Here is a 26889-nt window from a genome sequence, read left to right as displayed (position 1 = left end):
CATTTCTATATATAGCATCTCTTGCCTCCTACAGGAACTAGGAGGGCAGAGACCAGGATTCTGGAAAGCAGTTGTTTAACCCACAATGGGACATAAAGTTACCTCAATTTAAAGACTCTTTATTTGCAGTCATAGTGTTGCACTTTAGGACCCATTTGCCACAGACAATAAAACTCATTCTTAGAGTGAGAAGTTGGGAGATCTTATCTGTACTCAACCAAAGGGAGAAAAACCTGAGTAAACCCAGTGTATGTGAACTCCAAAGGTCAGGCTGGTTAAAGCTGCAGTGGCATTCTTTTCTTACACAGCAGACCTAAGAACAAAGGCTTGTTTCCCACTATCTGAAGCCCTGGCTGCAGTATTGCAAAACAGGTACCAAAGGTGACTTCCAAATTTACAAATTTCCCTGAAACTGCAGCATGAAGTTTTTCATCTACAACTCAGGTAAACAGAAGAAACACCTAGTTTTATCTATGTATCTGTCAATTTGCAACCAGTGATGACTTTATAAACATGCTGGTTGCACTTTACAGGCAGAGATAAAAGTTCTAAATAGTGCTGGTAAAAATCAGCAGGTACTACCCAGATGAAAAACACTGTTAACACTGGTCATTTGATGAAGGCTTACCTGCTTCCCAGTCCTCAGATGGGCACAGGAGAACCTGGAATCTGCTATCTCACTGAAAGCAATAGCTCATTCCAGCAGGCAGGGACCTGCTGCTTTGGCAGAGGAGCAATTTCAGCATAATACTGTCAGTCCTACTAAATCAGCAGCTCTATCCTACACAAGTATCACACCCTGTCACAAGTATCACACCTTCCTTCTCCCCCTCCACCTGAAGAACTGGATGGATACCTGAAGCTCTAGCAGAACTGCAGTGCACTGACATTGTTTTAAGCAAACCAGCTTGCAGAGCGAGAGCCCTCTGATCTTGTCAGTAAAACACCACTCCCACTTCAGGTCCTACTAAGGAGATCAGTAGCTGTTTGACAGGCAAATACTGGCAAAGAACATTGCTATGGTGTAAAGATACTATTTAAATACAGGATAAAATAGGGTCGGCTCTTGCCAATCAGCAGCACTACTGGCTCTTCTTGAAGAGAGTTTCTGAGAGGCGTGACATTTACAAATGAAGAACTAAATACTGTTGACTTGGTAGGACAAAAGCACCAAGGCAGCTCTGGAAGAAGTGCATGATTAGATGATCGCACAAGGACAGCCAAGGAAAGGGCTTTAATCAACCTTAAGTTTAAACTTTTACTATAAACTAATTTCAAGTCTTTATAAGTCCTCCTTTTCAACACTCACTTTCTGTTACCTTATGGGATAAAAGGGTAGTTTATTTTATAGAGGCTGGGATTTAAAAATCTCATTTATTCTTTCAACTGTAAATAAACTGGAAGAGAAATGCCTCCTAATGTTACTCTTAGGTTTTAGGAATTTACTTTTTTTTTTATTGGCAACAAAATCTTTGTGTAGGAAGGCTCTAAACCAGACTTTATTTGGCTGCGCCTGATTATGTTAACTTGGCCTTAAAACATTCCCCTAGCAAAACAACATTCTCTAATTATAAAATACAACTTAAAATAGATCATTTCAGCTCACCCATACGTCCTTCTAAATGTTATGTAGCAATTTGTCCAAATACAATGAAACCAGTAAAAAAAAATCTTAAGAACATGAACCACTTACAATCAATAATCTTGACAGAATGCATTTCATAACTTTTCCATACAGAAATGGAATGTGAAACTATGTATTCAAAACTATGTTTTGACAACGTAATTCAGGTTTATTCAAATAGAGTCACTGAATTTAAGTCAGTAGAAGTATATAGTTTACAGTCAGTACCATAGTCCAGAGCATACTATTATTATTACTATTACTACAGCAACCATTACTATTGTTATTATTGTTGTCTAGTTCTGGTAATTATATGATATCTAAAGCCCTAAACATGGTTCATGGTTGATTGTTTTGAGAGGTATAAAACCAGCAATTAAGATGATCTCTGACCTAGATTGTTTACAACCCACATGTAGGAGAAAAGAAAGCAGATGAACACAGATAAGAATAGCAACCAAAACACACTAATATTTTGCTGACACCATGGAAAAGGAGTTTTAAGATTATAAAGTGCTCCTTCCCACTTGGAAGGAAGCCTAAGGTAATGCAATGCACAGAGGTGCAATATAGACTGCAACAGAAGAAACAAGTGGATGGAAGGATGGATGAATGGAAAGAGATAAGACACCCACTAGAGCGTAAGTCCTAAAGAATATTACCGACAGATTTCTACAGTGCATTTGTCCCTTTACTTCCATTCTACCTTTCATAACACTGCCATTTTAAGTTTCTTAGACTGAGGACAGGGATTCAACTGGTAGTGTTTTATCACAGTTCACTTCTGCAGGTGTGGGTATAAATCCTCAACCAGATGACAGAAGTATTGGGATTGTGGCAGTACAGTCTTTTAGTGCACTCAGTAGCACCTAAGATTCTGTGAAGTACCAGAGCTCTGACATTTGTGAAATCTCTGTTACTCTTTGTTCTCAGCCTACTGGCAGTGAGAGAAAGATTAGGTTGTAAAATGAGTTTGAGAGGGCCCAGAACCAATGACAGAATGAAGCCCTTCCCCCTTAAGGATTACATCTAAATGCATATAGGGACTATGATATATTTCACAGACACTTTCAGTCTAAATCTATGGATATATGTATCAGATATTTCTCCTTTTATCCTTGTTATGTTCAAAGGGTCACTAAAGTATTGCCTGTGGAGAACTCTAATATAGCACTGTTTTCCAAGATTTGACTTTCTGCCATCTCCAGTCAGCACTTACGCTCATATGTGCTTCCTTCCATCATCATTTTAATGCTTATTTTAGTGTCTCATACACAATCGGCCTAAGACATACTATAGAGGTAACTGCAGTAGGATTCAGCTATTGTTAAGAGCTATAAACAATAAAAAGACATCAATCAAATTCAGTATTAAATCTCAAAGTCATTAGGAAATCACTTGACCTTCCTCTCTCACATGCAAAAAACTCCCTTGTAGTGAATAGTCTGTGCTAGCATATCACAGGGTACTTACTAATAAACCCAACAGTCAGAGATGCTCAGCTCCTGCAGACCCCCTGATATCCAAAGAGCCACAAATGTGCTGCATGTTTCATTACAGAGCTCCTAATGCCTATCCAGCCCCAGACTTTTGAGTGCATAGAGTACCCAGGGGATAACATATATCACATTTGAATACAGCTGTTCAAACATACACATGATTAAGCTTCGCTGAGGACCCAATTCATCTCTTGTCAGAAGTACAATAACCAGCAATTTCCAGGTAGGAGGATCAAGGTACAAAATACAACTGACACCATTTCTTTGACTATAAAATGGTTCTTAGTCTTGCTCTGTTCAGTTTATGGGTATTTGTAAAGGTTCAAGGAAATGAAAAAAATTTTTCTTATTAGGGAGGGCTCTCAGTGACATTTATAGTTTAAATTGCAAACAGAAATGAAGAGGAAGGAAAATGGAGAGGGAAATGAGCTACCTTTTTTCCTGACCAAGAGCTGATGTTTTACTTCGCTATCCAAGTCTTTCTACAGCCTGCAGCTCTATGATTAAGTATTATATTGGCTAAATTAGCCTGATTACATCTCTCTTCTTTGGCCAAAGCAAACTTCCCCCCTTCCCCTTCCCCCTCAGCTTTCCATGAAGAAGACCCAGTTAAATTACATGTAACTGATGTGACAACCTTAATACTAATATCTTTGCTCTCCTTTATGCTCTTAACAGGAAAACAATTGACTACTCCATTCTCATTCAGTTATTTGGCACAGAACAACCTTAAATCATATCAATCTTCTTAATGTAGGGGGATGTCAAACGCAATTGCAGGAAACAGTTCTGAAGGACAACATCCCTTGTTGTTAGAGGCCTGATTCTCATTCAGACCACTCTCCCTTTATGTCATTTTGGCAGTACAGAACTTAGTGTGACTGTGAATCAGAGCATCCACATGTAAGACAAAACCAGAACCTGCACCTGACTGATGGTGATGAACACAGCACACTCTCCCTTTAGACTGCTTTAGACTATTAAAGCTGAATTTTTCATTTCCCAAGCTAGAGGCTCTTCTCTGTAAAGTCAAGGTAAATGTGGAGCAACTACAATTTCCAAAGACAACAGTGCAGTTGTTGGTGTGAAACTCTAGATTCATTTTTCATTAAGATCGTACCACACCTATACTGCATTAAATGAGATCAACATTGCTTTAAATGTCTTCCAAAAATCACAAGAAGTAGGAAAGATCCCCAAGAACAGCCAGTTCACCACTCCTAAGGCTAACAAAGAACTTTCTTCCTTTTTATGCTGGCAAACACCAAGTTTTCACCAAATGAACAATAACAGAAAGCATAAGTTCAAAGAATCAGATTATGTTTACTTTTGTTGTAATATTCTCTAGATAAATGTGTTTTATTTTCTTTTAAATGGCACTGATGAATAAAGCTCCTTGTCAAAGACAGCAGTATCTTAACATTTTCTTACCTGTGCAATAAGCCAATCCACTAGTTTACTTGCAGGGATTACTGATTTGTAGGTCTTTAGGTGGTAGTCACGGTCTCTAAGAAAGAGAATTCAGGGAAAATCAGGACAAAAAGGTAAACATTTCTTTTACGCTCTAAACCTCCACATTCTGTTGCAACCTACTACCATTAAGTTGAGGAAAGAAGAATCGTAGATGGCGAAAAAATGAGACTCCCAGCTACATATTGATGAATAAGAAGCAGATATCCTTTATCTCTAGAAGAAAAGCCCAGCTTTTAAACTTTTCTAACAACTTGAATGAGGAGCGTATTTCAGATCAATACAGAGCAGTGTCATTTCAAATTTCTCTAGATGTTGCTTCAAGCCATCTTCAGTGAGCTCATACTCCTGCCAGAGGCAACCAGGACATGCTTTTCACAGATGTACTGAACCGCAGCTTTAACTCAGGTCAGAATATTGCCACCACTGGCTCTGTTGAAAGTCACATTCTTCTACCTGAAAGTCATCTTCTAGTTTCTACCCTAAATCCGTTTGTGTCCTGCTCACACTTACTGGCTCAATGCCAGGCTCATCTGTAAGCTTAAACAGTTCTTCTCTAGTGTTTACCCATCAATATATTCATAGACAGTGACCCTATATATTTTCTCTGCTCCCATTTTTGTTAGGCTCACTGAATTAAGCACCCTTCAGCCTACTGTGTCAAATAGAGATTCTCCTGATTCTCACCTGTTCACGGTTTTACTTCCTTCAGCAAAATATCAGAGAAGCCAGACACAGAATACACAGTGTGCTTTTATGGCATTACATAATTTCAGCCATTGTAAATAAAACATGTCTTATATTCATGCCTTGTAACACAACTTGTACCACCTCATACATTGCCCTTGTAGAGAACAGCACTGCTTCTGAAATAAGGAAAAGAAACCCTATTGTAACTTGCTGCTGTTTGTGGTTTTCTTCTATTCCTCTTCCCAGAGCCATGGAGATAATTGATGGTTTTAGCTTTTCATAAAATACTTGTAAAGAATTTTTTGATACAAATATAAGAGGACTCTGTGGCTCCGGACATTGGGCTCTAGCACCTTTCACCTCCAGGTCACTGGATTTAATCCAGGCTCATGAGAGAATGAAAAGCTCTTTCCACTTTAAGGCTGTTTACTGGCTCGTGTGAAACAAGTTTAGTGGTCTTGATCCAGTTCCTAGTTCCATATCACAAAAGCCATTACCATAATTAATTTGCATTAATTGGTTCCCTCTTGTTGAGAGTCTCAGTAGCGAGGCCAAATGCTGAATGCACCATGAAGAATTAATTCCTCTCTCACCCTTGGAGGTGGTCCTTCTATTTCAAGCTTGAAGTCCACTGGCATGGCTGTGGAAAGAAGCTTTCACAGCCACTGTGACTGTTTTACAGTCCGGATGTATCTATACAGCAGCCCAAGGGAAGAGTTCATTCTTCCGTTCTGTCAAATCAGCCTCTTTCATTAGCAGCACACTACTTGATATTTCCTTTTTTCTAGATTCCTAACATCAAACCACCATCTAAAATTCATCCTACTCATGTCCTTTACTAATCACCTACAGATACAAATATGTTGTGACTGGCTTTTGTAAATACCAGCACGAGAGATGCCTTTTGCAGAATGCAGGGTGTGAAAAATTAGAAAGGGAAGCAGGAGTTTCAGAACTTGGAAAAAACAAAACAAAACAGAAAACCCATGACAGCATTTCCAGAAATCTGGGTCCTCAGAACAAAAGCTTTCCTCATAGTGCTTACACACATTTTTTGACTTCTCTTCCAGTAATGTGCTAAACCCAGCACAACACTGTGGGAGTTTTCTGCGCAATTTTTCCCTCTCACACTCTTATCTGGAGAAAACGTGCTTTGAAATGTCAGAACAATAAAGGAAAAGCATTAAAATATTGAGTACTAATGAGAAGGGGTTTCCAGATTGTGAGAAGCAACTCCCAACATTTTCATAGAAATGCTGACATAGGGCTTAAGTTCTGAATAAGCTGGCATCAGGATCTTGGTCCAAGGCCCAGCCTTTCACTGCTTGTAGTTAAATGCTTTGCAGGAAAAGTATTTCAACATTAGTTCACTGACCTTTTCCCCCAGTTTCAATCTAGCCTGAGCAAGAGCAGAGCATGGATCCTAGGTCATCCAGAACCACAAGCTACAGGTGAATAGTCAAATATAGATGTGGGAACCACCAAAACTTTGGCAGAACCTTGCTGCCTCACAGGAACTAGAGGAATATAGTATTCTTCACTGGTCTGGCCCATCTGTGCTGTGAAGTATTGTCCATCACATGTGTAAGTGGGAGCAAGTTCTTCCATCCTCACAACTTCCCTGAAGTAGACCAGAGACATTCAGAACCTTTTTTGCATCTAAGATTTTTCAAAATGTTTTACTTTTTCTGTACCAATCCCCAAAATAGCTTTGTTTCCTGTGGGATCTGTTCTCTTGTCCTCAAAGTACATCAGTGTCAGAGTTTACTTAACAAAAATTATAAAGACAAAGGCTGTGTGGAAACTCTGATGTTTCCAGGGAAGACAACTAAAAGCAAAAGTACATCCCAAGGCTGCTCACAAAATAATTGAATTTTGAGCTTTATGATTCCTCCATATCCTCTTGGCCCGTGCACCTGCTACTCCAAGCAGGTCTGCTGATCTACTAGACGGAAGGTTGCACCAGAAAAATCAGCCTCATCAACCTTGCTTAGCAAGATTGCAGGGATCAGCAGTCCAAAGATGATGGGATAAAGCAGTGGTCCAAAGGCGCAGCAGAAAGTGTAAGCTTGGCACAAGTAACTTGGCTAAAAGTTAGCTCTTCAGGCTAACATTAGGCTTGTCAGAGGCAAAAAGACATGTCAGGAAGATATGAAAGGATGACAGCCTAGGAGATTCAGTTTTCTCACAAGGAGATAAAAGGAAGAGTGAATAGGAAAGAGAACAGTGGGAAGAAGAGCCTAAACATACAGAGTACGTTAAGTCTATCCAGAAGGATCCTCAAACTTCTGAAAGTCTGCTGTTTTTCACTGGTCATACAGAGTTTAGATTCATGCTGTCACTAACAAAGATTAATCCTGATATGAGAAGATTCTCCAGCTTCTATGGGATTCTATTACAAAAATAGCACATTGATAAAACACCACAGGACAGGCCTATGGCAGTTACTTTGCCCTTGCTGATTCCCTAAAGCATAAGACTAAAACCCTTTCAAGTTTGTGGGTAACCTGAGGGCAGGAAAATTTTTTTGAGCTTCACTTACCATTATTCCTACTCTGCACGTGAATTGCCATCTCAAGGGGCGAGATGTGTATGTGCAAATACACACATGCATGTGCATAACTCTTTTGCCTACCAAGGGATGCATCATGCTTTCCTGCTCTCTCCATATCCTTCAGGCTAACTGAAATCTCTACTATTATAGGACAGCTATTCTGGGGAAGAAAAGAGAGATCTAATTAGGCAAATTTATAACTGATGAACTGTAACTATCTTTGCAGCTCCTTTTAGCATGACAATGCTCAGTGAAACAACTGTACAAATCAGGGACAAGAGGTCAGTTTTGTTGAATTTGGGACTCCATCCATGCCCACCAGAGGGTTGGTTTTTCTGCTCATCAGTTTTTTGTATGTAAAAATTAAGTTCTTTTAAGTGAAAATGCCTAATTTTCAATCATAAACAGCTGAACAGAACACATAGACGGTTTAGGGTAGTTTCCATTATAGGCCAGAAATGTTCATCTGATGTCACAATAAGGCAACAACATTTGAAATCACCTCCTGGGTGATTTCCTCCCTCAGGGGTTTTCAAAATTACAGCTTCGGAGTTTATTTTACTTGAGAATGGTTTTTGTTTGTTTAGGGTGCCTTGAATCACACTGGAATCTGTTTACATCACTTTAGCATCTGTTTACATTTTCTATAACCCAAATAATACAGCAGCTACAATCACACCACACAATCTGCCCTGAATCAGCAGTCACTTAACAATCTCACCCACTTTAACTCACAGTAAATACCAGAGAAAAGAAATAACCTAGTGCCATGCTAGCAGCTCTCGTGAACTGACAGAGGAAGCAAATGTCGGGAAGACTTATTAACACCTTCCTTTCACTCTTCCAGAACCCAGTTCCAACATTTTCTAGCAGAAGTACAACTACAGATCTAAACTGTGGAGATAGAAGGGCAGTAAAAGAGCCAAGAAAATCCAGAATCTTACTGCTTATAATAAGACAGAAGAAAGAGTTTAATAGTAACATGGTGTCCTTCTAGCAAAGCCTGGTAACGTATACAAAAGGATCATGAAGGTGAACTTACTTTACCACGGGAGTATATAGGCAGTGTAGTCGGCAGTAGAGCCTCACACCCTGAAGAAGGAAGGATGCATGGTATTATCAGTTTTTTTCCTTTTCAAAGAAACACTGACTAGCTAAAGCTAGCAAAACCTGGACACTGATGTCTCTACTCAGCTGGAATTATCTATTGATTAGCTGTTTTTCAAAACAGCTCCCTTATCTTCTGTCAAACATTCTTTCTTCTTTCCTGGCTCTAGAAGCCAAAAAAAAAAAAGTCTGTTTTTATCTCTGATCACCTCCATTCCAACATTTTTCCATTAATTCCTCCTCACAATTAACCCGTGAACTAATGTCCAGAAGAAAAAATCCAATTTATTAAAAGGTATGTGGATAGATACGGGATCAACAGAACTCATTTGACATACAATTAGCAGGAACAGCAGTTACATATTGATCTCTTCTATCTGCCTGAACCATAACGCCCAGATTTTCAGCAGACATGCTGTCTTATAGACTACTGCTTTCTTTTAAGACCTTTTCTTTCTAAATTAGGATTGTAATCAGCAGTCTCATGTGCAGTCATGACTGTATTATTGCTAAACTCTGCTTCCTCTCCCTAGAGTGAATGTCTCCTATGGCATTAGGATGGACAGCTTAATACAACAAAGATTAACAGCATTAGGGATCCCCTATATGACAGGGCATTGACATTCAGAGGTGGAGCAAACTCCTCTGATACAAATCACAAGGTTCCAAATAAGAATGATAATACAAACCTTGGACATGATGTCTTCCAATTCACTTCTTGGCTTGTAGGTTCCATCATCATAGCGAAATCTGTACATCACCTGCTCATTCTTAAACTGGTGCTTATCTGAAACTAACACACCAGCATCAAAATTAAAATTAGTCTTTTCTCCCCTGCCATGTTCTGCATAGGCCAGTTGGTACATCTACACCCAAGGATTTGCTGGTATCTATAATTTTCTGAAGACACAACACAGTCCTCTTCTAGTTAAACAGGAAATGCCTCAATTTCAACATTCAGGTGAGTTTAGCTGCAAAATGCACATTGAAGGAATACATTATATAGGTCTTAAGTCACCAGTGGTCTACATTTCTGTACATTTCTCTTGGCACCAATTTAAATAGGGGAGCTATTAAATTAGGCTACTCTTGCTCCAATACCCTGAGCAAGATGCATCAGGTTTGTTATTAATGTCACCTCTAGTTGAGAGTTCCTGATGTTAGTGTCTCCTATGACAGTTATTGCTAGACATTGAAAGATATTTGCAATGCTGCATTTTCTTAAGGAAATACCCCTTGAGATTCTGGTAAATCATTAAACATTAAAGTATCCCATTATGTGTCTTCCAGTGTAGAAAGAACTTAAAACTTAAGCACCATCTTGAAGCCCTTACCCCTATTCTACATTAAGCAATCTTTTATCTTTTGTTTTCACTTGGCATAAAATTACTGTCAGGTGGAAACTGCTGATCTCTCAGCCTGCCTGAGAAACAGGCCATAAAAGATTGCTAAAAACTGAGCACTGTGCTAAGTGCTGAACTCTATGTGTTTTATCGCTCAGTTTCCTCAGTATCTCCTTTAATTCTGGCTAATTTATCTTTTTAGCTAGAACTGCTGATGTGCAAGTTCTGGTACCTGTCAGAGAGAGCAGAAGTGATCAGAACCTGAGCTGCTGTGTGTCAGACATGAAAGACACTTTCCGCAGACTCGATTCTCAACTGGATTTAGAAATAAAAAATCCAGAGCATGCAGACACCCAAAGAAGTCAACATCTTATGCAGCTTAGAGATTTCACTGTACCCAAATGGATATACACCAGATCCTGAAAATTGTATTTTATTCTGTAAATATATCACCAAAAGCAGAAATCTTCATTAAAGACCAGGATATCCTATCAAATGAGGGGATAGTCTTAAGAATTCCTGGTCTCTGCCTTCTCAACAATTATGCTACCCACTCTGCAAGGGGCAGACTAAATCTCAAACTGCATCCTGGTTCTTTCAAGTTTTTGAACAAGCATCTCTGCTTTGGTCATGCAGCACTTCCATAGCGCTGTACTACTCTTCTAAAATGCCCTTCAACACAACACTTCGAGGTCGTCTGCTGGGTGTGATGAAAAAGTATGGTGCATCAGTGTTTGCTAGCTGATTGCCTAATCAACTGGAAAGATCAAATCCCACAACAAACCCTCCATCATCTCTTTTCTTTATGACAAGCAATCTCATTAGACTAATGACCCATCATCTGGAGCCCCTCCCTTTGTTTGTACCTGTGCCCCATTCTAAGAGCACTGCTTAACTATCTTCTGTATTGCTGATGTCTCACATGGAAAGCTGTGTTTATGGATCACTGCAGATTTTCAAAGCATACTACAAAGGAATACACACCCGATACAGTCCTCAACAAAGATGCTGCAGAGAAATCAAGCAACTGCAGGCATACCCACTTTCATGACACCCAGCAAGTCCTGTTTTCATGACATAAATTTGCCCACTCATGAATGGCAGAAGTCATTAAACATTTTGAGGATCTGATGAGTATGGTACAGGAAAGTATTTGAACATCATGGGAGCATCTGCAGTCAGTTTTCCACCTTCATTTCCAGGGCATTATCAAAATCTGACATCTGTTTATGGCATGGAGCACTCACCATGATGAATGATTCCATTTTCCAATAGTGCCTGTCCCAGGTTGACCCCTTCCTCTGGTTTGCTTATCTCTCCAATCTCTGTGAGCCATGACACAAACTCACTGCAAAGGCAAGCAGAACAGAAACAATTAGCTTTTCACTCTGAACATAAGCAGACACAGGCCTCTGCAAGCCATCAGGAGACTCTCCTTGAAACAAGTGTGAAAACTGTTTTAAGTCATGATTCCTCTAGTAGGTGGACTGATTTCATGCATTTCTGGAGGAAATGCTTTGCTCAAGATCTAGATCTCCTATCCATGACTCTTACCACTATTTTCCCCCTTGTTCATCATAATTAGCATGCACACAAAAGGAAAAATGACCTGGTTGGATCTATCAAGATGCTAAAAACCCTTACTCTATTGAGCAATTCAGACATCCACGGGGGAAAAGAAAGGCAAAATTAACTGATGACCTTAAAAACAAGTTGAACAGTAGAGAAAACGGCTAGTTCTACCCAAGCTATTCCTCCAAGCAGTGTTTGTGGTCTTAGTTATGTATGCTCACTGTCGTTCATTGCGTCTGTATTGCATTGGCTTTAATGGAAGCACAGTAGGACTTAGGATAAAAGATTCAACCTGCTTAATTCAAGCATAGAGCAGTAAGAGAGAGCACAAGTCCCACTGACAGGTTAATTTAAGGTCATTTACTGGAGCTGGTGCCTGGCAGATACATACACAATGCTTCTAATTTAAAGACAAAAAGTGCCAAGTCTGTCTGCTCATGCAGCACAGAACAAAACCTCTCTATGGAGAGGGGCAAAGCTGCACATATGGGCAGAATAAAAGCCAAAAATGGATAGATATGTAGGATGTTACTCAATTAGAAACAGTAAGTACAGAAAAACAGACATTGCAAGCCTGATGAATCCAGCAATGCCAAAGCCCTAAGGGGCTGAGCTGTTTGCCAGGTTAATTAGTGATTATACTAGAAATGTGTTAAATTCGTGGAGAAGAATAAAAGGAATATATGAAAGTAGAATGACATATGGGAAATCTAAGTTCAATAAAACCCTTGTCTACTTACCAATGTGCAGCGGGTTGCTGCTTATCAAAACCAGTATCCATGCCTCCACCTTTGGGCTCTAAATGAAGTATTTTTATTATCTTCATGTTTATCAGACCTGACTCATCTAAGCTGTAGGTAGCATTTGCATTTTGCCTTTAGAACAACAACAACTTCAGTACTGAGAATTCTGGTTTGCTGAGAGGCTACTCTGTAACTGCCATAGTGCTGAAAAAGCAGCAGAATCTATTCAACTATGCCAGGGGAATCCCATGGAAACCATCAGAGTTTTGTAAAACTCCTAAAACCAGAGTACTGAAGTGGTGAGTTAAACTTTCTATCTCCTAAGGAAAGCTCGTTCTCAATTTCCCAGTGATTCTGAACTGTTTCTAGAAGTATTTAAGAGCTGAAACAGAGTATCAACTGCACAGAGAGGAGAAGTAAGCACGATCCTCTTCACTCATTACTGAGAATGAAAGACAAACCCTCTCTGAAGTGCCCCATCAGGCACATGCTGGCCGATGACTGTAATCCTGTGAAGTACCCAGGGTAGGTGCCCAGTTGCTACATATTCTTCCATCAAGTGCCATGGGTCTAAGGCAGTTTACAGCACTTAAGCAGGTACAATACTTCAGCAGAACAATGCTACCCTGTGAGCTTTCCTGCTTCTTTTATCTAGAACTGTGTCCCTGGAGCCTATTTGGATTGTAAATGTAAGGCAGCTTACTTAAAGTTTGCAACTGCAAAAACAGTTTGCAATTTTCAGTTTCCTAAGAAAGGAAAATAACTGAAAGCTACTCTCGGAGCCCTGAAAATCAGAACCATGGGATGGTTTTCTTAAGAGTTACTTTAAGACTTCTATGGTATTTGATTTATATGCAAAATCAGTGATCATTTACTCTGAAGGCTTTACAAGCACTGAAGAGTGCATGATCCAGAAATATTCCGAGAGGGTTTTTAGGTATATGCTGGACTGCTGGTAAAAAAGCATCAACTCAAAAAGTGGATGGCAAAGCTTGACTTCTTCCTCATCTTGTTCTAAGCAGTCCTCCAGCATAATTGAGAGTCTCCTCACTGCCCAGTGCTGCTAAGCTCAGTTCTCACCTGGAATGCAAGTCAGGACACCATCTCCCAACTATAGCCCTGAAAATAAGGGACTTAGAACATCTGGGTTTCTAGTCATGAAATACACAGGAAAATCCAGCCCATCAGGTTTGTGCAATCTGATCAGATATGTTTGGAATCTTATGAGGTTAACAGATCCTCTCTATTACAAGCTCAATACAGTTTCAAGATTTTGCAATCAGTTTAGGGCAGTGCTGACAAGAAGCATGGCAAGCATACCATTTGCAGATATTGGCACCAACACACATCTTTCCCAATGTATAACTAGTCACATGCCTAAATGCCAGGATACCTGAGTGGTTAGGAAAATGGATTTGCACTCAGCAAGTCATTTGCTGAAGCTCAATAAACAGCCTTATAAATAAATGCATGTGATGTTTGTGAAGATATTAGGATTAGTTCCTATTTTTTCCTCTGCAACCACATTTTCTCTCTTGAATGACTAGATGCTATCTGATATACAAAGGCCAAGAGAAAAAGTAGTTTTCTGCAGCCTTAGTGTTACTCTCAGCAGCATGTAGCAGAAAACCACTAAGTACATCCCAGCACAGTTATTAGTGACTGCCTTACCCGGAATATCTGAAGAAATAGCCAGGTCACAGCCAATACACACTATTCAGGAGAAGACCCAGTAATGATACAGAAAGTCTGCAAGTCACGACTAGATTGTTCTGATAGAATTGCACTCAACTGACTTGCCCAGAATTGTACCAGCAAGTGACTGATGAAAAGATATCAGCAGAGTTATTTGCTATGGGAAGGGCTGCAACATTAGCACAAATAATGTTTTTGTCAGAGATCAGGATACCTGTTGGTATCCCAGTCTAGGCTCAGTTATGCATTGGCAAAGTTAGGTCAAGTCCTCACTACAGGAATGTCAAGTGGCTGTCAAGCAAACCGAGGGCAATGAGCAGGACAGACTGTGGAGCATTTAAGACTACAGACATTTTAACAGATAAAGTAGCAGCAGGAAATCATAGGTAAGACTTGAGATCAAGCAAAAAATCCAGGACTCCACAACAGACTCATATATATAATCACTGAAGAACGTAATTTTCTGATCTGGTACTTCTTGTGTGGGAACTAGGAAATGCTACATCATGCCTCCAAATTCAGAGCTTAAAGGTTTCAAAATGAATCCAGTAACATCAGTTGGGGGAGGGGAGGCTGAGGGTGAAGGAAAAAAACCAACCAAATTTCAAAAAATCAGGGTTTTAATAGCTGAAATATGGCCAGTCTGTGCTAGTAGACTGCTTTCTGTCAGCCAGAAAGACAATGCATCATTTCCACACCCTGTACACAAGGAATGCTGCTTGCAAACTGCCATTACAGAGAGAGGGGGAGAGAAGGGAAATGAATGGATAATCTGCCTTTCCCACAGCTGATCATTTCAATCATAAACAGCTGAGGCAGAAAAGTCTTCTCAGGTCAACTAATGTGTCTCCCTCTGTGCCATGCAGGATATTTCCCTACAACAGCTCTGCTGCTACCGTATCTAATCAGAGGTCTGATTCATCCATGGGTTCTCTTTGTCTACTGCCCCATATGTGCCATACTTCAGACTTATTTTGTAATACCTATCCTGGGAGAGTTCTTTTCCAGGCACTAAAGCCCTGCACTTCTAACAACTGCCTCAGGATGCACAAAATTTCATTTGTGTATGTTACATTGACAAACAGGAAACTTCTAACTTTAATCTTGAGACTTGGACAGTTCTGTTGGGTTCAAACATCACCTGGTAAGCATTTCCTTGTACACACATGAGGATATAGGTTTGGCCACCAACAGGCCTGAGCTTGTGGGAGTTAAGGTATTTTTTCTTATTCCTTTTGGTGATTTGAAACAGCTGTTAAGAGTTATTGTAGAGTAGAATGAGCTGTCACTGCAGAGCATAAATAGGAATCAATGATTAATTTTAATAAATCACAACTGTAATGGGGGTTATTGGCCTTTTCAGTTAAGCTGCATCAATGCACATCTGATCTGACCTCATAATGCCACCCCCAGAAAATCCAGAGCCCATTCTTTTGATTGGAATGAAAAGGCCTTTTCAATTCAAATGCCACTTACTTGCCAAGAAAACACTTGGGAACAGTGCTTAATTTTCTCCTCCTGTCTTTGATAAGGTTCACTTTCTTGCTCATCATCATTTGGTAGAGCTTCTCTCCTTTCTCTGCAATCATGACATATGCATCCCTCTCCATTCCCAGTTTCAAACCTGGAATACAAAGCAGAAATTCCTTCAGGCCCTTAATATCACACAAAGTAGAATGGCTTACAGAACATGGAGAACTTCCAAATAAAGATGCAACTGCGTCAGGGCAATCCCAAGCAAAACTACAGGCTGGACAAAGAATGGATTGAGAAAAGCCCTGAGGAGGATGGACTTGGGGATGTTGGTTGACAGAAGCTGAATGTGAGCCAGCAGTGTGTGCTCACAGCCCAGAAAGCCAACTGTGTCCCAGGCTGCATCACCAGCAGCATGACCAGCAGGTCGAGGGAGTGGATTCTCTCCCTCTGCTCCTCACTGGATAGAAGCCCTTGCAGTCCAGCTCTGGGGCCCCCAACACAAGAGGGACATGGAGCTGTTGGAGAGAGTCCAGAGGAGGCCATGAAGATGCTGCAAGGGCTGGAGCAGCTCTGCTCTGGAGACAGGCTGAGAGAGCTGGGCTTATTCAGCCCAGAGAAGAGAAGGCTTTGGGGAGACCTTAGAGCAGCTCCCAGTGCCTAAAGGAGCCAACAAGAAATCTGGAGAGAGATTTTTGTCAAGGGCCTGTAGGGACAGGACAAGGGGGAACGGCTTTAAACTGACAGAGGGAGATTTAGATTAGATATTAGGAAGAAATTCTTTACTGTGAAGATGGTGAGGTACTGGCACAGGTTGCCCAGGGAAGCTGTGGCTGCCTCATCCCTGGCAATGTTCAAGAGGCCAGGCTGGATGGGGCTTGGAGCAACCTGGTATAGTGGAAGGTGTGCCTGCCCATGGCAGGGGGTTGGAAATAGATGATCTGTAAGGTCCCTTCCAGCCCAAACCACTCTGTGATTCTATACCTTCTGAAACTGATTTTCTGTTGCAATTCCATTTTTGGCCCCAGAATAACTGCCAGCATAAGACTTGTTCAAAGCATCAAAATGCTTGACAGAGCATATGACTTTTTGAGTGTTTTATTACTTGATGCCAAAAATACAGAACTGCTGAAATCAAATTCACATCCTTAAATAAATCAAAACTCGAAAGGAACATTATTTTCTCCTCCCTTCTTAATTCTTGTATTTACGAATACCTTAAGCAAAAAATACATTTTGACAATTATAATATTTAATGAAATAAATCTGAATTATTTAAGGAATGATAGATAATTGGAGAGAGAAAATTTCATGACCACCTCGTGTGAGTTTCCACATAGCTCATGTTAACTTGAGAACTCCTGCAGTCAGGAGAGCAAGCTCTGAAAACGAGAGATTTTATGTTACAGCTATCGTCATAACAAACATTTGCTGGCACTTCTCCCTTTAGATTTGCAAATTGCTTCAGGACAGCTGGTTTGCTGCTGTATAAGTTTTGTCTCTTCTAGCCTGCACACGTACTTCTATTTTCTTTAAACTTGAACCTGTAAATCTAGGCAACTCTGGAGTCCAAACCAGAGGCACATTATTTTAGACACCTAACACTTTTGAAAACAGGCAGCCTGAATTGCTCCTGTACTTGGCACATTGGCACTTGGGCACATCCCAATTTTTACACAGATTTACACTGGGCAGAATTTAAGTGATCAGTGTAAGGCTAGACATGAAAACTGTACACTCTTTGGGAAAAATAGCTCACTCTGACTGGACATAAATCCTGTTGCTTTATGGTAGGATACTGAAATGAATTAATATTCAGAGCTGCTTTCTAGCTTTCTGAAAACGTTTAATGCATTTGATTTAGAGGCTTGAAAGGCACGTTCCAGAAATTAGACTTGCACAACATTTTGTCTTTCAAATCCAGTATTTCTTTCATGTGTCCAAGAGTTTTGGCTCCACATCCCCCATGGCTTTCTGCTGTTAACTCTTCCACCCTCTTCTTCGCCCAATACTGTGATCCAATTCATCGCGAATGCTGACACATGTAGCTGAAGCTAATTTGCAACGTGAACTTGTGATAGAAAACAGCCTGTGTAATAGTATACATGTTTCCTGCTGGTCTTACATCACTGAATTCCCCAGGCTCTGATGTAAATGGCAGACTGGAATGCACATTTTACCCAACTCATCCTGCAGGATTGGGAATCTCACCAAGCTTTCTACTTTCTAATCCAAACACTGATATCTCTGTGACTTTGTAAGTACTCTGATCCAAAGGAGATTTTCCAGTAAGGCCTGGAATGTCTGCCAGAATATCTATGCTTATCCTGAGTGCCTGTCATCAGCTGCCACATCATAAAACTGTATGACAAAAAGCATCAGAAAATCTAACTAGCCAATGCTGCATGAAAAGCTTTGAGAAACTTTCTATTACCGAATAGTTCTTCTCCCTTCCTGAGTCACCTCCCCATATTCTCAGGCTCTCTGATTATATACATGGTCTGTTTTAATAATCCTGGTTTACTTCTTATTGAACTTTCTCTCTCCTCACACATTTTACCTGATGCACAGGAAATTCCGCAGAGCAGTTAAGTGACCTCAGAAAGTGAAAACTCACTACGAAATGGAGACTCATGGGACCTTTTAGAGACATGATTTAGCACTCTGAGGGTAAAAGTAAGAGCCAAGAAATGTATTTTATTAAAAAAATACAGCATGTGGAAGTTCAGGATCCTTAGAGTGGGATTCAGGACTGACCAATGAGCAAAAATCGAACCCGATTCTCTCTGTTGCCTTCAGGTAGTTGTGAATTTACACCATGCCCATCTACATTTTGAAGGTAGTATCCCTGCTATTACCAAAATGTGCATTGGGCTTCAAACATGATACAGTATGTTAGAAATGGTTCATATTCTATGATAACAAATAACACTGCAATGTGCATTGTGTTTAGCAGATTAGAGGCAAAGTACTGTAACATAAAAACTAAGTTTGGACTTCAAAGGACATTAAAGGATTCTCTACTTTCATGAATCTTCAGTGACAGATCTGAAACTTTCTTAAACATCTAAAGCCTTACTCCTTAGCAAGTTTAACACCAAAAAATTAAACTAATGAAATGTTATTTTTTCAACAGTAATTCAATGCCTCAAAGAAGCTGCCTCTGGTAAATAAAAACGTTTGAAAAATACAGTGACACAAGTCCCTAAAACACCCAAGGTACACATTCAGAAATATTTGTTTTCAATCAATGGATTTTCTTTTTCATTAAGGATAGATTTTAAATCTGCCCATGGAGGTAAAAAACTGCAACCTTTTTCTCTCCGATACTCCTACATGCATATACATTACACCTCTGTACACAAGTGCATTCAGTGTATTACAAAACACATTATCCACTTACTCTCTCTCTGCTCCCTTTCTTTGATTATAGCATCCAGCCATTTCTGTTTGTCCTCTGCAGTCTTGGCCATGCAGACAAACCACTTGTTCTTGGCTGTGTTGTGTATCTTCCAACCATTTGTCACAGTGTAGCCGTTGCTGTGGTAATCTGCTGTAAAAACCCAAAGCACAATGTACACAGTGAATAGAAGGCCTGCTACTTCAATCAGATCAGCATGGGACACCTTAATTAAAAAAGCCTGACTTGGAGGTGCCCCTCATGCACCATTGTTACTGACTGTCTACGTGACTGGGTGTTACTTACCTGTAAGTACACATATTAACAGAAGTATCCATAGGCTGTTAAACTGACTGTTTCAGCCCTAAGAGTGACACCATAATTTCACCTCAGAAGAACTAAAACATTTAAAACATAACGACATCAGTGCAACACTCTATGAAGTCTGTTCAGGTTATTCGATCTGAACTTTCTAGGGACACACTAACTTCTTGCACTGTAAGGATTTTTGTCCACTGGACATGAGAACTCTTTAAGTGTCAACTGTTTAAAGGCCATAATATTCATTCCTGACTTATTACTGTAGGAGGAGGGGATGGTTTGGACTTTGTAGATGAAATCAGAACACAAGAACCGTTCCCATATTTTGTTCAGGGACACATTCCATACTACTGATTTGAGGCTAAGACTAATATTTGGTAGTGTTCTAAATGAGATGATTCAGAAGTTCTGTTGTTATAGCTGTAACGGCTTAAGATGTAAGAAAAGAAAGGATGGAAAGAAGATAAAGTATCTTTTACTAAATTAACTTGGATTAGGAGAGAAAATAGACAAGCTTCTGGGTACACAAACTCTTCTCGTAAGGTTATTTCAGAACGAAGGACTAGTGCCTGAAAGCATTCCAGTCTTTCAACAAATATAAGTTGGTCTAATAATAAAGAAGCTGCATAGCTTGCTTGAGATTTCATTAAAGGAGACAGAAAAGTACATTTGTACCACCTTGCAAAATAATATCTAGACTTGCTGTGTTGTTAAAAGACAGTATTTGGTCTCATACCTGTTCCATCTTCCACATTTTCCACCTCCATGACTTCTGTATTTATTCGGCCTCTGAATATATAAAGGGAGCCGTTGATTGACTTTGTCCTTTTAGATGTTTTTTTCCCAGTAACCCTGCAATTAGGATTTAGACTGTTAACAACACATAAACAAATAGAGTACCATACATATATATAAAAATCATTCTGAGATATGACTATTAAAAAAGGATTCTGATATAGTGTTTTGTGGTATTTGACCACACCTCTGATTTTGAAAAATTGGACTACTCCATCAGCTCAGAAAGGTAAGTGTACGACAATGTCAGTACAATGATAAAGAGCTTATTTTACAAGATATGTGAAGACTGGGATGCCTTCAAGCTTTACATTCTTGATGACTGACTGAAATGCCAGTACAACCCAACTGCACATGGCTCTGGGATGAAAACTGCAATATCCCCTGACAAAATGTTACATTTGCCTCTTTTGTTTGCCTGAAGCTTTGATAAATTTGTGGGATGTATACCAAGTTTCAAATATGAAATAAAACATGTAAAGAGGCTGGTGTCAAATGGCCTGTCATATCTGTTAAACGTCACTGTAGGGGGCATTTGTGAAAGTCCTGCTGTGGCGACTTTGCACCAAAGTTTATGTCGTTATCCATAAGCTTTATAGTGCCTTTGTTGAAATGTCTTATAAAAAAATAATCAGGAAAGCACTTTCATTGCTAGTTATGTTCTGATTTTTATGTTTATAACAGGTTTAAAACCATCCAACTAACACCTGCTGAGCTTTAATATCTAAGAACAACTCTGCTATATGAACCAAAACACAGCCGGTCAAATGATCATCATTTGGGATGGCAAGTGTCCAAGCTCTGTGCAGTGAACAGATTGCTGTGGCAATCTGCCAGGAGCTCATAAGATTCAAGAAATATTGCAATAAAAAACAGCTGGAGAGAAAAAAAAGTCTGTCAGAGTGAAATATCTGTGATAAACTGAGGTGAGAGGAGAATCACCAAGTTCTTCTGAACAATTTTTCCTTTTACAACTAGTTTTAGTGATAAATACACATTTAGTGATGACCATATATTTACATCCAATCAGAGTGACAGGGATGGAGATCTTGGAGCCATTAGATCATTTCCTAAAGATGACTGTTGGAATCTAAAGACAAGCTATCCTGGCAGCCTTGGCAAAACCCTTTAAATACTCAGCCCATTTCTCCACATGAAACATACTGTTCCTGACATCAGGATTCAATTTAAACAGCTATCTATGATCCTGCTAAAAACACAAAACAATACTCAGCTCTGAAAATCTATGTCATCAGTTTGTCAGACTTCCCAAAGCTTCTGCAAAAGATGAGATTGCAGTCTTACACTGAAAATCACCGATCACATTCTAAGACACATCTTAAACTGGTCTCAACAATGCTACTCCTAATTTATGCTATTGTGAAAAGATATGATGCCTAAATTCTAAACGGCTGCATTGTTGATTACTTATCAAAGGCAGGTCTGAATTCTGATTGCATTTTTGAGTCAAGAAAAGCTCCAGTGATTTTTACAAGGTAAGCGCAGTGTGAGCTGAGAACCAAGTAATTCAATTTCAAATTAGGAACAGACACAGGCAGGTTTTTGGTGGTACTGGCTTTTCCAAAAGCTGTGTCCCACTACCATGCCAGTTGTTTGTCATGCAGCTGGCCAAATAATCACACCAGCACAACTGGATAGACACTAATTTCCATCCTGGACTAATTATAAATAGCAGCTAGACAGGAGAAATATCTGAAATTAAAGTCGCTCAGCAATTCCTAAATATATCTTTTACACTAGGCAACTCGAGCAGAGTTAATAAAATATCCCACTTTTTAATGGAAATCAGAATCTGAACGTTTCATCAGTTCAAGCTACATTATTAGACAAAGATAAACACTATCAATCCTCTGGGAAAATGAGAGTGTTAAAGCAGCCTCCTCCAAAATCAAGCCAAACTACAGAGTAGCTCAGTAATATCTCCTGTACAAAAAAAGAGTTGCTTAAAGTAGAACATTTTGTTTTCTAAACCTTAGTATTCCGGGAAAAATGCCTGGACAGCATGGGAGGGGCTCTGCTAACCTGAACTACAAATAAGACGAGAAAACCAGTTTCTAAGAGCTTTAAAGAAGTAAAAGATTAGATATCAAATTGATTTCTTTTTTTTTAATTCCCTAAGGAACAGTTTGCTGTCAGAAGACAGAAATTTATGAACTGCTTCATGTGGAAGTTTGGATTTTGACAAATCTGGCAGAGTCAAAATGATGTGTTTCATCTTTCTTACTTCATTTCAGCAGACTCAAAAGGCTTCACTTAGATACTGTTAAAAGCCACATAAGTTTGAATTGTGTAATCTTCAATTTAAATGTTAATATTACATTCTAATCATTTCTAACACAGATCTCACCTAATAATTTTTATTTATGTTGTATAGTTTCAGCATTGTCCACACAAATTCTAAACATTATTGAAATTATATTTACCAGCTTAATGTTTCCAAAATTTCCATTGAACTGGGAAATAAACCCAAATTTTGAGATATGAGAATCTGGAGAGAACACTGTGGTATTCCGAATTGGGTTGGCCATTCTATCTGGCCACCACCATTAAAGAAGTGTAACTTGGAGGAGGAGGAGAAGACTCTGGAGTGTAGAGAATGCACTGAAAATTCAAGAAAGACCAAGCGAATGAGACTGGAGCTGTGCAGGTGAAAAGCTTAAGGACTGAAATACAGTGTAATTGGCTGCAGCAGCAAATTGCCCTCCACTCTGACAATGTATTTTAAGAATAAGCAGTAGGTGTTAATAATGCTTGAGTTTTATAAGGTGGAATGATGCAAAAATTGTATACACGCAGAGCACATGGCTGCAAAAGCTGAACAGCAACTTGCTAATCTTCATCTCTTCCTCACTCCTCTGTGTCCTGCATCTATTTAATGCTTTCTTAGTCTTCCACTTTCCCCTTTCTTGGCTTTATATTGTTTTTCACATCACCCTTGTCTGCTTGGAATAACCTCACAATGAAAGCTGGCACGGCCTCCTTCTACACATCACTCCTGGAGACCCATCTGCTCTGGGAAGTTTTCCAGCTGTAAGAACTCACTCTGTGTTTTTTCTGCACTGTATCAACTTCTGTCTTTGGATTATGCATTTCTCAGGGTGGGGACCCCATTACTGTGTGGCATATTTATCCCACCACAGAGTGACTTTTTTCTCATGTTGTCTAAATAATAGCAATGTTCGAGAACAGAGGGAAATCACACCTGTGACTCAGCCTTGCACAGCAACAGGGAATACACTGAGTGGTCAGTAACTGATCATACTTTCTGCTTACAAAACTTCTGAATGATCCATAAGCATGGAGGGACTCACCTGGATTTCCTCTTGCAATAGACCAGAAGATTATCAAATAGAAAGAACATTCTCTCCTGGATGTTTCCTGCTGAGATTTTTAACAAAGTCCCTTGGAGCAAGAGCTGTGTGCAGATATCGGTCAGATTTGACCCCTGAAAAGAGAAAAAGATATTGTTTATTTTTAACTTTTTTGTGCAAGCACCATGAAGGATTTTTACTAAAACACTGCTATTTTATCTGCATGTCATCGAACTGTGATGTAACTGATGCACTCAGAAGAAGGAAGTCCTCAATTTCTTAATGTGGCTAAACACATCATGTTTTCTCTGGATTATAAGTATTTTTTGGAGTCCTCATACACTACAATAAATCTTCCCTTCTGAACCCCAGACACAACCACTTGTTCTTTTGACTTGTTACTATGTCCAGGAGAAATCACTGTGTCTCCAAATCATGACCCCAAAGCCCTACTAATACATACACAAATAGGAACAGAAACCAACTGACCATACAACACAAAAGCATGCTCCTCATGTGGTTTGCCCATGGAGAAATCAAACTTTCATAGCATCTCAACGTCAAATACTTTATTTTCCAAAAGATACCCAAAACAGGCATAAGAAATGAGCACAGCAACATTGGAGCCAATGTGCTACTGACACTGCGTAAAATTATCTGCCCTATTTTGCGCAGGAAGTAAAGCAAATGATTGCAACAGTTGCTTCTCACCTTCAAATCTAAGAATCTTTATTTTTCCATTTGCCCCATCACTATGGTATCTAAACACTTGATGCACTTCCTGTTTGCTGTTGACCTCGCTACTTCTCATTTATACCAATATGAGAGGTTTTTCAATAGTAAGAAACAGGGTAAGAAGATTTATTTGATGTTTTCAGTGACAAAACAGAATTTCTCACCTTTCTAACTGGGACCAAGCTGCTGGGGTGGGGGAGAGGAAAGAATGAAAACAACATAGCTGGTGAAAATGAAAATTACAGCCCAAATGATTGATCTGCCTAAGCGCTAACACATCTCTTAAAACTCCTGTGCATTTCAGACCTGGAGAATTTGGGGATACATCACAATTGTGTAAAAATCACTCACAACGACTCACAAGAAGAGAACTCCCCAAAGAAAAACCAATATATAATTAACAGAAACAGCATATTAACTTGTTATCCACTAAGCAAGCAAAAACACTGTATACAAAAGTATATAAACTGTATACATGCATTCTCTACTTGTCTTCCCCCCTTTTTTTTTTTAGCTAATCTTTGTTTCCCAGAAGGATTAACCAGAATCAAATTGATCTGTCTGAGGTTAATCCATAATATACAAGGATTCTGTGCATTCCAGAAGAATGAATATGAGCAGAGTTCATTTTGCTGAACAGATCTCTGATAAGCTGCAGGCCTTCAGTAGCTTCCCAGATTTGGCCTTTAACATGTCCCATCATTATAATCGCAGAAAGAGTCTGACAGAATGATGCTAGGATATGCTCAGTGTATGACAGTGATAGTGATGGTTGCATTAGAGAGGGAGATGCAGATCGGTGCGTGGACATGTTGAAGAAAATATGTTAAACTGAGGAAATTGCGCTAAAAAACAACTTCTGCTCTTAGTATAGCTACAGATGACTCTCAAGAACAAGAGGAGACTCTGCAGAAGCAAAAAGATGTCACATTGTTCTTTGTGCTGGAAATATTGAGGGTGGCACTGATGGCAGTAGGATGAAGATCAGACTAGGGATGTTCATTGGGACAGCTGGAAGGAAGTGCAAAGTTATAGACACCAGTGAAACTGCTGGTCTGGTTAAACAGAAAAATTAGACATGGTGAAGCCTGTTCCAAATTATGTGAACAAATTAACACCAAACTTCATGCTGGGCTTCTTGAACATTTCCTCAGATTCAGGCTACATCCCTTATAAACATAAAATACTTGTTCATAAGTAAGCTGAGCTTCACTTCATTTTGACAATTTAGATGCCTTGGATTAAAACTGCTGGAAGCTGTAGGGCTTGTCAAATTAGTATGTCAAATTTATTGTCAAATTATATATATATGGTTATATGTATATATAAACATAGATATATACATATATATGTATATAACCACATATACAGGGCACTAGTGTTTCAAAATCCGTATCCATGCTAACAGAAAAGGGAAATTTTTTATTTCATAGGAGGAATTGCTATTAGATAAACTAAAAATAGGCATACATTTATCTTACAGACTTCTTCCTACAGCCAGCTCTGTGCTTACAGCACTGCATTCTTGAGCTAATAATTCAATTCAGCAATTGCAGCTTTCCATAGATAGAAGTTAGGAGCCCTTCTCATTGGGAATAAACTGCAAAATACATTTAAAAGAACTAAGACCAGTTGTTTTCAAACAACACTTTGCTATACTGTCATCATTTATAACACCCCTAGTACTGTGAAGATGGGAAACTGTCAATGAGTTTCAAACCTCTCTACATCTACAGAATAAAGTGACACCACTGTGTTGAGTATTCGTCTGTCTCTATGATGCATAAAGCTCCTTTTCCTCCTTGTTATATGTCATTAGAGTAATTTAGAAATGTTCCACAGCTTACTGGGAGGGAAAATACTTCTTCCTTTTTGAAATTTTGAGCTGAGTGACCTAGGTGACTTTGTTACAAGACTCTATATGAACAAATCTGAAAGGGTTTTCAGCCCCAGAATGTTGCTGCAGATAAGTTAAACCCTAAAAAAACCACCCCAAAATATCAGTAAGTTTGGATGCCACTTCATTTATGGCATCATGGATACTTTTAACAGTCATGCTTCGGGCTCCAGAGCTCAAACCATGCCTCTTGCCTAGATGACCCATGAGTGCATTGAACCTGAAATGTTTTAATTACTTCTAGAACTCTTGCTATATAGAACATTACATGACTTTGTTTGCTGAGCTTGCTATCCAAAAATTACACAGCTGGATATCTGGGTTGTTCTCATGTCTTTAGCTGAATGCCAAGAACATCCTTCAGGGAAAAAATGAGCGAGGTTTAAAACATACACGAAAGATAAAAAAACAACCCAAAAGAGAGTCATGGAGAGCACCCAAGAGTCCGAACATGAGGAAGTTTACACGACCTCTAACAAAGTGTCCTCAGCTAAGAAATCCTCAGCTGGCAGTGATCAGCCTCGATGTTTTGAGTATCAGTGTCACTAGATGCCGACACCAGTCTCTCCAGGAGACCATTTAACACCCTGACTCCCTATGGTACATGTCCCAGAGGTTTCCAACTCCACTCATTCAAAG

General features: G+C 39.4%; 1 protein-coding gene across 1 annotated transcript in view; it reads right to left on the bottom strand.

Annotated features, from left to right (window-relative positions):
* Window positions 1-26889, bottom strand: part of PREX1 (phosphatidylinositol-3,4,5-trisphosphate dependent Rac exchange factor 1) — a gene marked incomplete at its 5' end in the record, with an annotated part of 146973 nt that overhangs the window by 33453 nt on the left and 86631 nt on the right. Inside the window, 8 exons of the mRNA XM_080627938.1 lie at window positions 4555-4630; window positions 8880-8929; window positions 9634-9737; window positions 11535-11635; window positions 15774-15921; window positions 19174-19323; window positions 20228-20343; window positions 23619-23752. Coding sequence (XP_080484064.1) covers window positions 4555-4630; window positions 8880-8929; window positions 9634-9737; window positions 11535-11635; window positions 15774-15921; window positions 19174-19323; window positions 20228-20343; window positions 23619-23752 — 879 coding nt within the window. The remainder of the gene's footprint in view (window positions 1-4554; window positions 4631-8879; window positions 8930-9633; window positions 9738-11534; window positions 11636-15773; window positions 15922-19173; window positions 19324-20227; window positions 20344-23618; window positions 23753-26889) is intronic.

The sequence above is a fragment of the Psittacula echo genome (genome assembly GCF_963264785.1).
Source record: "Psittacula echo genome assembly, chromosome: 12".
Taxonomy (NCBI): Eukaryota; Metazoa; Chordata; class Aves; order Psittaciformes; family Psittacidae; genus Psittacula; species Psittacula echo.
This window is presented reverse-complemented; position numbering and strand designations above follow the sequence as displayed.